The 15,661-nt window shown below is 39.3% G+C and overlaps 1 protein-coding gene across 8 annotated transcripts in view; it reads right to left on the bottom strand.

The window, feature by feature from the left end:
- Window positions 1-15,661, bottom strand: part of bmpr1ba (bone morphogenetic protein receptor type 1Ba) — a 90,865-nt gene that overhangs the window by 18,439 nt on the left and 56,765 nt on the right. For 5 of the 8 annotated variants that reach the window (XM_088076690.1, XM_088076689.1, XM_088076692.1 and 2 more), the window contains one exon: window positions 14,815-15,203. The exons of 2 other annotated variants lie outside the window; for them this stretch is intronic. In XM_088076690.1, the coding sequence (XP_087932816.1) occupies window positions 14,815-14,920 (106 nt within the window). In that variant the 5' untranslated portion in view covers window positions 14,921-15,203. The remainder of the gene's footprint in view (window positions 1-14,814; window positions 15,204-15,661) is intronic. One more of the 8 variants, XM_088076693.1, reaches the window with a different exon arrangement.

Genomic DNA, 15,661 nt, shown 5'->3' with positions numbered 1-15,661 from the left:
TGCTGCGACCAGTGTGTGTGTGTGTGTGTGTGTGTGTGTGTGTGTGTGTGTGTGTGTGTGTGTGTGTGTGTGTGTGTGTGTGTGTGTGTGTGTGTGTGTGTGTGTGTGTGTGCGTCCCCTTTCATGGGGTTGAGTGACAGGTACACAAGGATTCCGGAACTCTGAGTTCATTCCAGAAGGCCCTCAGCGTCCCCTTTGGAGTACAAGGAAATGATGAAGCGGTCCTTTAAGGAGGTGTGAGAGAGCACAGAGCAAAGAAAAGGACAGAGAGGATACCAGCTGGTCTCTTCATCAAAAGCTCCTTCTCATGGCCATCTGTGGGCTCCTACTCATCACAAAACAGCTTGTATCAATTCAAAGACACCGGGCATCCGGCTGGAGCAGTGGGCTGGCTGTGTAATTCTGATACCACTGGCTCAAATCTGGCTTTGTTCTGATTTGACTACATGCTCCCACTTAAATCTGATTTATTATGAAGACAAAAATGAAAGCCTCAGACAATAAAGTTGGGCAAAGTAATGCATGGATAATGGATAATTTGCTACACCATGACTATTGACCACAACTCAATGATAAGGACTACACTAGGGCAATGTTTATTTCATTTTTAAATTATATTACTGACTTTACTGAAGGGATACACTAAAGTTTACTCTATTATGTTTTCTATAATAAAATACAAAATTACATATGCTGTAATGGAAATTTTTGCACGGTCTAGTACTTTTTAAGGCTTGCAGAATCAGTGACATCTTTTAAAATCAGTTCTTAAAACTAAAACACCCTTTTACAAACTTGTGTTTATAAGATGTAACCTTTATTTGTTTCTTTATTTATGCATTCATGTTTTATCTCTCTTCCTCTATTCACTTTGCTGCTCTTACTCTATTTATCCCATTTTTTATCCTTCTGATAGCCTGTTCTTACCATCCTTTCATTTCAAATTCATTTACTCGTTCACCTATCAAACTGTTTTTATCTTCCTATCTTTGTTTTATCCCCACTGATGTGATGTCGTCTTCTTATATTATTTCTTCTCATATAATTTCTTACATTATTCTTACATCCTTTCTCGCTTTTATTCTTACATTAAAAAAACAACTTTATCCGTTTAGTGCTTAAACTGCCTTTTGAGATCTGCCTGTTTTATTACTTTTATTTTAATTGTTTTTTCTGTCAACCATTTGTGTTCACATTTTGTTCTTGTCTTTTCGTTTGACTTCTCTGGACCTCTGTTTGGCATGTTTGTTGATGTTTATTTTAGTAGTCCCTGAGTTCCTGCCTTGCTTTGTCTGTCAAAGCACTTTGTAAACATCTGTTTCTAAATGTGCTTTACAAATAAGGTTATTATTACTATAATCATTACATTATTTTTCATCACTCATTTTCATTTTCAAAGAGGCAATTATTTTCTCCACAACCACCTGTTGAAAGAGAATAGTGCAAACTCGAAAATAAAGCAAACATGGGCCTAAAATAAATGTATCACTAATAACTGGTTAAATTATCCAGGAATGCCACTGACAAAGGCCAAACATGTTTAAACATTTATCTTATACATTTCATAAAATAATTTATCATTCTTTTCTCCTCTCAATTGTATTCAAGTATTTCTTAAAGACTAAAGTTAAAATGTATTGGATTTTCAAGGTATTCCAGGACGTATGTTTCTGACAGTCAATTTCAAGGACTTCAAGCACCTCAAGCACCTTGTACAAACCCTACATCATCCATATTATCAGTCCCTAATAAACACTATTTAAACTGAAATCCAAATCAGCATATTGAGGCATTTTCTTCAAACGTTACCATGAGAATAGTTGGCTCATAAAAATATTTACTTCAAAGGTCAAATGTTTAAGTTAAACACAGTTGATGCACCTCATATATGCAAAGACGATGGAAAATGTCCTCCTACATCTCCTTTCAAACAGTTTCTATGGAAGACAAATGATGCTACAAGAAGCACTGGTGATCTCCTACAGATGCCTTAAAGCAGCAGCTCTTTTCTTCCATCAGACAGAAGTGTATGTCACAAAGGAATGCTTTACCGTAAGCAATAACATACAGCGTAGCGCTGCACGTACAGTACCTGACACACTATCAATGTATCAGCTTAACCACACAAAAACAATCCACTCTGACAAATGTCAAATACATTCTATAGTTATTTGTGAACATATTAATATTTAGTAGACAAGAAGAAAAAAAATGTGCCCTCAGAAACAGGTTGATTTGATGAAGCATTCTTGTTTACTTTGTCAACAAAGCCAGTGTTTAATAGGTTTAATAACCTTTTTTATACCCTGTTGCCCCTCTGGGTTCATCACATTTGTTCTACAATGGCAGAAGAAAATAACCTAAGCTTATGTGATGAAGCTCTCCAATTCCCACACACTCAACATCTGTGTAAACCACGCTGACTGTGGCAATTACTGATAACTAGTGAACTGTTGATGAACTTATACCAATTAGTTCCATTCGTGTTTTTTTGTAAAGTCATTCTGTTTCTTTCTCCTTGTAAATGTACACAAACATGTTCTACAACAATTTCCAAACAACACTTTCCCAACCACATATAAGGCATTAGATCCACAGCCTTTGACATGTGGTTTTCTAATCCAGACTGCAATTAAATATCTTATAAACAAAGCAATAATAACCTAAAAGGGCACTCAGAGAACACAGACCTCCACCAAGGCCAAAACTCCAGTCTTCAGAAAGTCAGAAAATTTTCCCATAATATCTCTGTACCAGTTTCCCCATGAAACTACTGTCCCAGAGGCTATTTTGCCAATCCTAAAATAGCCAAGGAATGACCCACCCTACTTTCCCCATGACTGGCTACTCATTGCCTTCGTTGATGGGACTGGTCGGGTTTAGGCACATAGAGTGGGATTGGTTATGGTTAAGGTGATAATTAGGGCTGGACCCAAATATTCGGTATTTGTTACTTGGGCAGGTATTCGCTTTTCAGTTTAGTCATTTTGATTTTTTTGTTTTGGCAGAGGAATATTGTTATTTCAGTGTTTGTGATAATGCTGCCGTGCCCGTCACACATTGACTGAGTTGAGCCATTTCTGTGTCCGTGTGAGCAGCACCAGGACGCAATCACATGATCCCCTGTCGCAGCCCACCCCAAGTGGAGCCATTTCTTGCAGCACAGAGCAGGCGAATTTCAATATCTAATGTAAAATAAGGACACTTATCATTTCAGACACACAATGAAATCTAACAATCTATCTTTACTACCATCTACTGGAATTTAGGATGTATGGCATCGAGGCCAAATGCAGAAAATCAGATCTACTCCAAAATTGAATGATTTCTTCAATGGCACGTACTACACCCTTCCACGAAATTTCATGAAAATTGGCTGGTAGTTTTTTTCAGTAATCCTGCTGACTGACAAAAAGAACCCAAACCAAAAACAACTTTCTCGGTAAGGTAATGAACAAAGTCTCCAATAGCAGCCTGACCAACTGGCAGACAGTTGTTAACCCTGCATCCTTACTAAAAGGGATAAAAGTTATATCATTACATATAATCAAAACCTGGTTTCTAGACTGAATACGACATACTTGTACTATGATGCACATCCATTATAAAGTAATATGTAGCATTAGGTTACAATACACACACCCTCACAGTCCATTCAAACTTGGCAGCTATTTTTAACAAATTGGGATATGCTATTCCAGTGATATCATCATGTGACTCATTGTTCCATCATGGTGGTATGCAAAAATCATGCCTATAAACTGATAAACAATAGCCATACACCCGCCAAGTCGATCGTTGGCCATGGCAAATATAACAGACCGAGTTTAGTACTCCACACAGTGGATACAACAGAGCAATTAAAAACACACAGACACACTCTCATAAGCTAAAGGTGGTTTCAGGAGAATGACAGCATAGTAGAGATACTTAACATTTTTTGGAAGATTCAATCCTTCACTGCTAGAAAGCGGGTACCACCCTGAAGTCTAGTCATGATGTCACCTTTTTTATATGTCTGTATGACCCAATAAGAAAGTCAGACAGATGCAAGCACAGGCGACTGAGAAACGAAAGAAAACCACTGAAATTATTCACAGTACATATTTCTAAAGTTACAAACAGAAAGTGATCTTTTCAAAATTAGAAATTCAAATTTAGCTCCTTTTCAATTCCTGACTCAGTGCAGTCTTTTCATTTTCTCACACATTCACAGAAATCTAAAACATATGTACACTATTGTCAGTTATACGATCCTAAAATAGGACTCTTTCAAAACAAATAAGGGTAATGAATATATGTGAACTCAAATAAACACCAATGCGGTATAGTTGCTCATTTTCATGGTCTTCACAATATGCAGGGAATCGCAGGATAAGAAACTGCGCCAATTCAAACACATCAACTGCATCATTTCCTTAAATAAATACTCCCAGTGACACAAACTTTAAATAAACAACATAGAAAGGCATTAAGGACATGGACGTGATTCATGAGTAGACGGAGAAGTGCAGAGGGGGCACTGTTGAGGAGGATGAAGGAGTTTATCTTATCATACTTTTTGTAGGGTTGCCACTGAGCTGTAACCAACTGGTCAGTTATACTAAATTCATGTATCTATATGAAAAAGAGAAGGTTGCACTCAGAAATGTATCATTCAATAAGTTCACTTGATCATTTGTCAAAAACTTCTTGCTGGATGGAGGAAAAACAAAAGTTTTTTGTATTGGCTAGAAATTACAAATTTAACTTTAAATATTTCTTAGTGTGACCCTATCCTTTTAGTATGTTATCCTAATAACAAGTTACAAATTTGACTGTAAATTTAGTTCTCGAGGCAACACTTATAAATATTAAATACTGATTCAAAGGTCAAATGAGACCTGGCATTTGTAAAAACCTAAATAGTTCAACTGACAAACTGTATCTTCCCAGTAGTTCAACTTGGCTCAGTTGGTGCCCAAAAATTGCTTGATTACATTAAATGCCCTAATTAAGATATTAGTTTTCCTAAGTTGTTTACACAGTCCAGAGTGACCCATCATATACACTTACCTAGGTCAAGCTGTTTTTGTACGCAAGGTAATTTCTGAAATGATGTATGGACCGGAAGATATGTTAAAATTGAAGAAATGTTAACTATTTTTGATCTGTTTGAATTTTTTTTTTTCAAACCTTCAGTTTACACTATCTTGAAATGATGAAGCCTTGGAGAAAAATATGCAAGGCCAGATAGAAAGATCAGTTGTCTGGTGTTGTGGTTAACACTGTTGCCTCACAGCAAGAGGGTCCCTGGTTCGAATCCCAGTTTGAGTTTGCATGTTCTCCCCATGTCTGTGTGGGTTCTCTCCGGCTTCCTCCCACAGTCCAAAGACATGCAGCTCAGGTTAATTGGTGACTCTAAATTGCCCTTAGGTGTGACTGTGAGTGTGTGTGGTTGTTTGTCTGTGTGTCGGCCCTGCGATGGTCTGGCGAACTGTCCAGGGTGTACCCCGCCTTCCGCCCAATGACAGCTGGGATTGGCTCGAGCCCCCCCGCGACCCTTATGAGGACAAGCGGTTACAGAAAAAATGATGACTGACCTTTTTTCTCCATTCCAATTTGCATCCTGTTCACTCCTGGACCATAATGGCAAATAAGCAATTAAACACTGCAGTGTTTTATTTAAAACATCAGTCGGAGAACCTTTACTCAACTGACATTCGTCAAGACAAGCAGACTTTACTTCTTTTTTTGTAAGTCAGTGTGCTGATCTGTCATTACATAGTTAGCATGCAGTAGCTCGGATAACTAAGTTGACTTGTTTTCTAAATTGCCTGAACATTGCTGTCACCATGGATGTCCCACCGAACACTGTAAAACTCCCAAACCTTATATGGGTAAAAAAGGGACAAAAAACAAAAAATAGGCAAATATTGGTATTGAACAGCCAAATCTGATTTGACTGACATACTTCTTAACCGGTTACAGCCCTAATTAAGCAATTTTAAGGGTGGCCCTATCATGCTTTAGGGGTTTTTCCGTTTTCTTTATTGTTATGTATAGCATTTTTGTGCTTGCAAAAGGTCTCCTGAGTAATGAAGCCCAAAGTCCATGTCAAAGGGAGCTCTCTCTCCCTCAAAAGACACTGCCTGAAGCTAAGCTGCCTGAAACAGCTTGTTTGAGTTTCAGCATTTACTTCCATAACTTGGTGATATCACAATGTATCAAATAGAATAGCATGTGCATAAAGAGAGCCAGCTGACCAATCAGAGCTGGGCTTCTGGGAGGCAAGATATAAGCTCAGGCCGACTGTTTCAGACAGAGATGCTGCAGCAAAGGGGTGAAAGAGACACATGATTTGTTTTTTGAACATTAAAGCATGTAAACCTATTCTTGTAGATCCACAAAACACAAATATGATCTTGAAAATTATTATAATAGGGCCACATTAACCCATGCTCCCCTCAGTTTAGGGTTACATCAACCACAGTTTAACCCTCTATATAGCAACTAGATAAAAAAAAGACATTTGGATGTCATTCTTTCTGCATACACGTGTGCTTTACACTGCCTTCTTCCTAATGATTTAAACTCTTTTTAAATCATGTAAATCCCAGGCCTTGCAAAGGGGGGTTCATGGGTTCATGAGATCATGATGAGTATCAACTCAAGTCTCAACTCGTGTTGAGATTTTTTTCCAAAGCATCACAGGGAGCAAAGACACACTGCCAAACGCAAATGTGTGTTATTGTTGCTTTAAACAATTTAAACCCTGACAAGACCGTCCAGGCTGGATTCATATTATGAAGACACAGTTTTATGCCTGTGGTTCTGACACACAACAAGCATATCAAACAGTTATATAGCTAAATACTCCACTTAACAAACACACATCTAGACTGCTCTCAGGAGGAGCAATCAAAACACTCTTTGTCAGTTAGCAAAACCTTTCATACACACATATACACATTCACACCATGACATACACACACAATCATGGTCATGCAGAACAGCCACCGACAATGATTGCTTAGGCTGAATAATAAATGAATAAAATCTGAATTTAAGACGTCCGCCACTGAGATTTAGAACAAATCTGTGTGTAGGTGAGCGTTTTGCTGTGTGCCTAGGTTTTCTGTGCATATGTGTGTGTTTGTGTGTAGAGGGAGAGCTGATGGTGTTAACATTACAGCTGCCATGTGTTTATTTCCCAGAGTTGTGGTCTGTGGCGTCTCAGTCATCTCCACAGGCTTAAACAGACACTTTCCATCCATTTACAGTCTGTGTGTGTGTATGTGTATACAGCAAGTATGCATGCACTGAGAGAGAGACTGTGTGTGTGTGTGTGTGTGTGTGTGTGTGTGTGTGTGTGTGTGTGTGTGTGTGTGTGTGTGTGTGTGTGCGCACGCGCTGTGGATGGATATTAATGTATTTCCTATTAATGTGTGGATAATGTTTGGAATGTGGACATTAGTGTGTATTTGTATAACATCCATGACGAGAACACATCTCTACATGTTTCAGTGTGTGTGTGTGTGTGTGTGTGTGTGTGCCTGCTTTGTGTGCAAGTGCATACATGTGTTTATAGTTGTATGCGTCCCACTGTCTCCTCCGTGTGATTAGCTTCCCATTAACTTAGTCACATATCACCCATCAGCGGCTCCAGGCCTCCTCTGTACTATCTCACTGGACAAACATGCTGTCTGCTCGGCCCGTTCACACGCACACACACACACATATTCCACATCCACTCCCATCTGGACAACCATTAGGTACCTATCATAGCGTATGATGCTTGTCTGTATTGCAAAGCCATTTGGTTAAAAGTGGGCATCCTGACAGCCACAAATGACCCTAAATTGCAGCCTATGGATATATTCATTTTTTGCTGCCACATTTAAAGTATCTGATTCGTTCACTCTCTTAGTTTGCTTTCCTTTCCAGTGCTATGATTAGCTATTACATAAAATTATAGTACCATTGGACGATCATGGGTTCACTTAACAAGTTTCTATATTTTACACAAAACATGATGGCATCTTTAAATGAGCCAGTAAGAGCAATTTTGGCATGAAAATGCTGAAAATCTCAGCCTTTATGCCCCGTGTCCACCAAAGCTTTTTTTCATAGCTGAAAATGCCAGGTGCTCCTCACATAACGCTCAGCTGGGAGGGCTTGAGAGCACTTTGGAGGCACAGCATTTTTTCAGCTGTGATGCTTTGGTAGTGTCTGGTAGCTATCATAAAAAATATCCGCACAAGTAAAAATGTTGACGTTTTAGGTGAAGGGAAGGCTGAAACACGTAGGAAAAGAGGATAGACCCGTCAGCTGTGTGGGTTAATCAGAGAAAACATATTAATATATAATAATATATATTTATTAACATATTTTTTTTCCTCCATTGTTGTTGTTGTTCAGCACTTGTACATGTACAATGTGACAGCTTGTCTTTATTGTGCTTGTACCGCCTCTCTTCCTCACTGATTGTGTGGCTTGATAAAAAAAGACAATGGGGAAAGCATCGTTTCACCCAAAGCTGAACATTTTTCAACTCTCTGTGCTAAAAACAAACAAATAATAATAATTTAAAAAAAACACCAAACAGGCAATGCTCAGCAAAGTATAGATGCTTAATTGTCACACTGCTGGCATTTGTAGTGCAGCATAGATACCTGGCGCTCCCACTACAAAGAATTTTTGAAAAATGTCCTTGTCTCAGGAAAAAAACACTTTGGTGGACATAAACCCTGAAACACTAAATCTAAAGGCATTGCTTAAAATGGCTTTAGCTCTGATGTCAATATGTGGTTAATTTAGTTTAAGTGTTTGGTGAAAAATAGATAAAAGGGGCAACTTTATCTACTAAAGAAGAAAGGAAGAAGAAAATTTCTAGATTGAACAACCACTGTGAAAACTTGTGGTTGTATGTTAAAATCTAGGTTTGTGCATGTGAGTGCATATAAAATAGAAAAAAAAACAAATATATACTTTTCAGTCCTCCTTCCTGACATGGATCTCTTTCCCCCACTTCTTTAAACAGCGACAATTGCACCTCTTATTTATATTACCCATCTTGACTCTCAGCACAAGGTCACATGCCAAAAAACAATGCAGTGAATCCTGCCCCAATCACCCTTCCTCATCCCAAAAAATTGTTCCATGGGGATGAGAGCGGTTGGAGTGAGTATTATGGGGTGGGAGTGTGTGTGCATGGAAAACCCTAAGCCCTTATAGTCCCAGCGCACTACGGCTGTGACAGCCAGCTTTGCTCTGCTCTGCTCCGCTTCACCTGTTATCTGTCCATCACTGTATTTGTCATACTGTGCCCAGAGCTCTCAGCTCACACAATTCGGAGTATCAGGACTTAACGTCACAACAATAACCACAACAACTTTACCCTCGTGTTGTCCTTGGGGTCAATCTGACCCCAAATGAAATCTTTTGCCATCAAAATATGTTTTTTATACTTATGTAAACAAGGTCTATTGGTCCTAAATTCCAAAACGAAGGGGAAAATGTGTGGTAATGGGTTGGACTTCAGTAAGCCTAAAGGTGTAACACAGAACTGATTGACAATTTATACAATATGTTTTAAATAACAGTCAAAATGTGGGGTCAGAATGACCCCAGAGGACAAAAGGTGTATGGCAATCGGGAGGACATTAGTTAAAGGTTCTGTATATTCTGAACATGAATATAGCAGCAAACAGCTGTTTGTTATGTAAAGATACAAAGTATTAATGGCATACTGAGCAGAGAATAAAGTCACGCTCACCCCTCTGTATGGTGTTATCAGAGCTTCTCTGCTTTTTGTTTTGGAAGCCGACCGGACACGCATGCATGTTAGTGTCCTCCCTTCGTTACCCACTGACTAGATAATCACCATGAATGTTGCTCTGAAACCAGTTCCCCATCAGCTACTGTATGCTAGCTATAAACTAGCCAAATAAAACTACTGCTAAAATTAGCTCCAGCACAACAGTGCAGCTACACGATAAGTGAACCTGAGAACATATTTTCAGGTAATTGATGTGATTTTCTCTTGTAGTTAATCAAGCAACTTACTTTTTCTATGCATATATATATATATATATATATATATATATATATATATATATATATACTGTATATACACTACATTAGCAAATGAGGCCTACTGAGGATTCAAATGCTGTTTTCTGTACCCAATAGACACATAATACAATTAAGAAATAACCATTTTTTTCTGACAGCAGTGACAAAAAATGCTAGTATTTTTCTTCACATTTACTTTACATACTAAATGAATTCCCTATGTCTTAAATATGACCAAACGTTGACGAATATAAATACAGATTCTTAAAAACACAGCTTATTCTCTGTATGACAAAATCACTCTTCCTCACTCATTAAATCCCCCCCTAACTCCCGCTCTCTCTTTCTCACACACATCACACACACACATCTAACTTCCCCTGCTCCAGCTGTGTCTTAAGAAGTCAGGGCCAGACCGGTAATCTGACTGGGATAGAAGTTACTGGATCTGTATCCATTACAGGATGTAATACCCCTCAGTCCTAAACTCTCCTCGCTTCCCCTTACCTTCCACCTTTAAGAGGTCATTTCAAGATCACTTTTTGTCCTCTCAAACACACAACATAGGAGCTGTGCCAAATATCACATATCAGGGAGTCATATTCATGTCATTGCTTTGTCACTGAACCCCTATATCCTCAACTCCTGCCTCTACATTAGCCTTTTGGGTCCTGCCTTGTTAACCCTTGACTGTTCAGACAATCCCTGGGGCAGACCACAGTTCGTGGCCCCGGCCGGCTGTGTTGAAGAAAAGTCAGACATCACATGGAGAAAATTAGAAAAAGGCTAAATGTAAGGTGTGAGTTTACTTCAGGACACCAGCAATTTGTTTTCAACAAACCAGCAGCAACACCTTAGCTCTGCATCTCAGCTTCACAGCCAGCTGATCAGTTGTTCTAATGAGGTATCTGTTTGCAGCGAGGGAGCTTAACCTATCCTGTCAGGAAGCTTTGAGGCTGCGGAGCAGAAGGAGCTACAAGCAGTTTGGTACAGTGAGTCAGCTCTAACGCCTTCTGCTCTTTGCTCAAACTGCCTTTTTTTTCTTTCTAATGTCTGAGTCAGCTTTCCACTTGAATAATAGTTTTATCAATGACTTCCTGAGAGCTAAGTGACTCTTCACCATTTGTGTCTCTGAGTAGACTAAACTGAATGCTTTTGAGGTGATGAGTTGCATCAATTTCATTGTGGGCGATGGTGAAAGCAAATAGAGCGTGCGGTTTGCCTTGTATATTGCCTGTGCAGCCTATTGATTTTCTACAAAAATAACATCAAACACTACAGCATTCAACAATAAAAGTCTACATTTGATTCTCATTTACAGCTCGGACCACAGTTTAGACTACATCTGTCCTTGTGTGAAGAAAACATCACCTCAGTGAAACCTGAAATCACCAAGCAGGTGTTCAGTGACACAGAGAAAATGATGCAGCACTCAGATTTTGCCAACAACTTGAAGAAAACTACAAACAAATCACTATGAGATGAAAGTTGAAGAGCGACACAGCACATTCTCAGTACTGGGAGAACACAGTGTCAAACAACATGAGTGAAGCGATTATTTTGGCTCAAAACCGAGTGAGTGTTTTACTCTGTTAAAACGAAACCTAAAATTCTGCAGAGAACAACAGAGTCTCATTAGTGGGCAGTGACAAAAGCAAAGCAACTGGCAGAGCTTTGACTGTGAAAACTGATACAGCGGTGCTTATTTCCACCAAGGACAATGAAATGTAAGCTATCACGCTCACTCCTCACTTCCCAGAACTCACATTGAAGGCTGCAGCCTGGCGTAGGTGGAAGGTCACTGAAGATCTGTGCGCGTGTGTGTGATTTATAAAGTGTGCATATGTGTGCACATTTTCTATGCTCTCATTTCTCCTTGAGGAATAATGAACACATCGTCCTTTATTTGTTTGAGATAATGACCTAGACATGCTGTAGGGCAAACTGTGACCTTCACGCAGACACAACACCAGAGCTGTCTACTGCCTGTCTAAAACCTGTAATGACTCCAGTTCACCTGTGGCTACAGGACCACGAAACACTAGATGACGAAGTCTAGACTCAAGATCACTCTAACAAGCATCCATGTGTTGTTTTAAAGTGGGAAAAATAGGAGGAATATGGTGAGAAAAAGGCAGCCCGAGACATTGAAAGTGAGGTACAGATATTCCAGATAAACAAAACCTCTCTCTCTACCTGCACCACGTTTTTTTTTCATACAGTTTTTCAGAAAACAAACATTTGCCTGTTGAGTCACAGCTGAATCTATTACCAGGACAATCAATCATCTGTGTGTCAACCAATGAATGAGTCTGTTGCTGGTCCAATCAATCAACTATATGTCAACCAATGAATGAGGCTGTTACTAACAGACCTCAGGCAAAATGTGATTGGAATACAGTGTTAACTACTTGGAACTGCTTGAGCACACCTGATTCGACTAAATTGTATTAGGTAAATGATAAATAAAATCATTTGCTTAAGCTGTTTGTTTGTTTTTCATTTAAAATCGGGGATGGTCGAGCTTGGTCATTTATCACGGAAACACAAAGCATCCAAGATGAAAAATATGCACTCTTTGTAATTTTTTTTTCTAATTTGGGAAATTCAGCTATGCTCTTATCTAGGTAAGTGTAAAACACAGTATTATTATTCAGTTAAAAAATAGTCTTGGTTTTTTTATTTATTATCTTACACAGAATGAGCAAGTAGAGTTAAGGCCACTCTAGCAGTAGTAAAGAGAAAAAAATAGGATACAGCCTGAAAAACTGTGTCTTCAGACAAACAATGTTTTCAGTGAGTTCTAACTCAGATCTGGCTGATATCAGGAGCAGATTTATTTCACTAGTCTACAGGTGGCGCACAAATGTTACACTGGTATTTAAATGAACTAAAACAAATCCCAACACCTGACACAAAATCCAAAACTGCACTTATAGAGATTAAATATCCCCTTACACAAAGTGTGAGCACAATGTGTAAGAGAAATTTAAAGCACAAAGATAAGTAAGGGGGATCAAACATGTCCTAATACAATATGGCCTAAATATTAAATTTACTTTGGGTATTTAAATTGTAGTAAGGATTTACTGTGGGTTTAACACAAACGAGAAAAAAAACTTGGTAAGGTTCCAACTTTATGTCACATTTCACATATGTCTTCTTCTTTGGCAGCTGTTCTGCAGCTTCTTGGACAGAGCAGTCAGTGTTACAGTACCATGAGTCTAAAACATTCAAGCAATTTTTATGTTTGGATCCATGTATATTCAAGTGCAATGCAAAGATTTAACTGTTTAGAGCATTTAAAATGCCTGGTACCCCTTCCAAGGCTTCTTTTAAACGACAAAACTGCAAGCAAAGAGAGTAAATCAAAAGAGGAGGGTAACACAGCATGGCTCCATAGGAAAGCCGACTCAGCCTCTGACAATGACAGGAAAGATGGACGAGAGAGAGGGGGTGACATGCAGCCAGAGGTCGCAGGACGACCTCAGCACATAGCAAACTGAGCATGAAGTATGAGTATTTGACTGGCTTAACTTCAGGGCTCCCAGCTGAAATAACCTCCAATGACTTTAAATAGACCAACAATAAAGAGAAAAAAGAAAGATATGAACGGACACTATCTCTCATAAGAAACACTGTACAAACCTGTGTTCTGAACATAACAACACAAACACTATCATTTTCAATACTGAATACTGAATTAAGAGAATCTACAGAACTGCTGGTTAAACCTGTATTCTGGAGACACAACGGAGGCAGAGTGTCAAACCTTAATGACACATTTCACAGCACTAAGCATAACAGACTATCAAATCTGACACGTTCTCTTTTCAACACCTCGCCAATCACACTCCAGATACCAAACATGGTCACAGACAAAAGCGGCTGATGCGGCCAACGGTAACAATGTCATTCCATGACAATATATCACTCTGTCTGTTTGAAGGCAACAGCAAATACACTACGATTGAGGACATGAAACTAAATGTCATAGACAAACTTTTAAATAAGTGTGAAATTGGACGCGATCAGACAATAATTAACTAATGACACTTTGAGTCACAAAAACTCAGTTTTCATTTGTGCAGTCAATAAAAGCTCACCATACCAATATGATATGAAAATTTAAAAAAACAAACAAAAGAAATTGTCCATTTGTGCTGTAACAGTGTTTTGAAATGACACAATTACTGTTATGAGTCTAACAAAAAGGAAAAACAAAGAGCTTGCTCTACCAAAACCCTTTAATCTGACGATTGGAGAATAAAATAAAAAGGACTGTATATCAGCTGGGGCTTTTTTGAGCCGCTGGCCTTTATCAAATCCTACACTTACTGCTGTGATGCAGACATGTAACATTAAACATGAACGATTCCCTGATGTAAAGCAACCACATACATGTCTTATGTTCAGGGTCATGTCTACATCAGTTGCTACGTTTTGGAGCTTAAACTGACTGTCATCAGGAGTTGCTTACGGACTAGAGACTCTGCAGAGCACAGATTGAAGCTGCAGCTTTTTTAAAACAACACATGTATCCACAAAATACAAGATTCAAGATGTGAAACTGGAGAGAACAAAACCACCCAAACTGTTTGTAGTAATGAGAGGAACTCACAACTCAACAACTAAAGTTTTCAAAGTGTGAAAAAGCAGATCTAACACGTTTTTGATGAGTTGCATCAAAGAAACTTCAGAGCAAAGTTAAAAACAGCCACACTGTTGAGGAGGAGAGAAAGTTTTGCAGTAACTCACCCTGTGCTTGTGCGTGAAGAGAGAACAGTCCAAGCAACAGCAGAGGACTCCGACTCCAGAGACAGAGAGAGAGACAGCGCTTCAGCCTTTCTCCCTGCACTGGCATGGTAGAGTCTGCTGCTACGCTCCTCTCTTCTCCACTCTTCAATACACTCCACACGACAAGGTCCGCCACTCACACACTGCCTCTTCCTCTGAGTGTGTGTATGTATGTGCCAGAGAGAGAGAGAGAGAGGTGGGAGGAGGAGTACCAGGCATGCAAGCTCCTGTGTGTGTGAGTGTGTGTCCACCGCAACGTGAGAAAGTCCACACCACACAAAACACACCAGCGACGGCAGCAGCAGTTGCAGTTGATTGTCCGCCAACCCGGTCTGACAGTAGCAGCCCAGCTGAGAGAGAGAGGGAGAGAGAGAGGTGGGGGGGGGGCAAAAAAAGGGGAGTTTACTTCACTTGCCTAGTAGGGAGGGCTGACCTGCTCACACACACTCACACACAGACACACACACAGGGTGGGAGGACATGGGTGGAAAGAAAACGGGGGCAGGGAGCAGACAGGAGCAAGATGGGGTTTAGTAAAAAGTAGGAGGAGGGTGAGGAGGATATTGAAAACAAGCAGCAGGATCTTTGGGATTCAGCGCCTTTAACAGCTTACAGATAAACCGTTTCCTTTTCATTTTCTGCATGAACTCTTTGAACGAGGGCAAAGTGGGATGAATAGTTAATTAAATCTATACATAGACTGTAAAGAAAGCATTGCAGCAGTAGCACATAAATATAATGGATTTCAAAACCATTGTAGAAGATTTAGACAAAGAAAAAATTACAAGTCTTTAAACAACCACAGTTC

The sequence above is a fragment of the Plectropomus leopardus genome, chromosome 4, assembly GCF_026936395.1.
Source record: "Plectropomus leopardus strain MGB_pleo_1.0 chromosome 4, ASM2693639v1, whole genome shotgun sequence".
Lineage (NCBI taxonomy): Eukaryota > Metazoa > Chordata > Actinopteri > Perciformes > Serranidae > Plectropomus > Plectropomus leopardus.
Note: the sequence above shows the minus strand (reverse complement) of the source record. Positions and strands in the feature narration are given on the sequence as shown.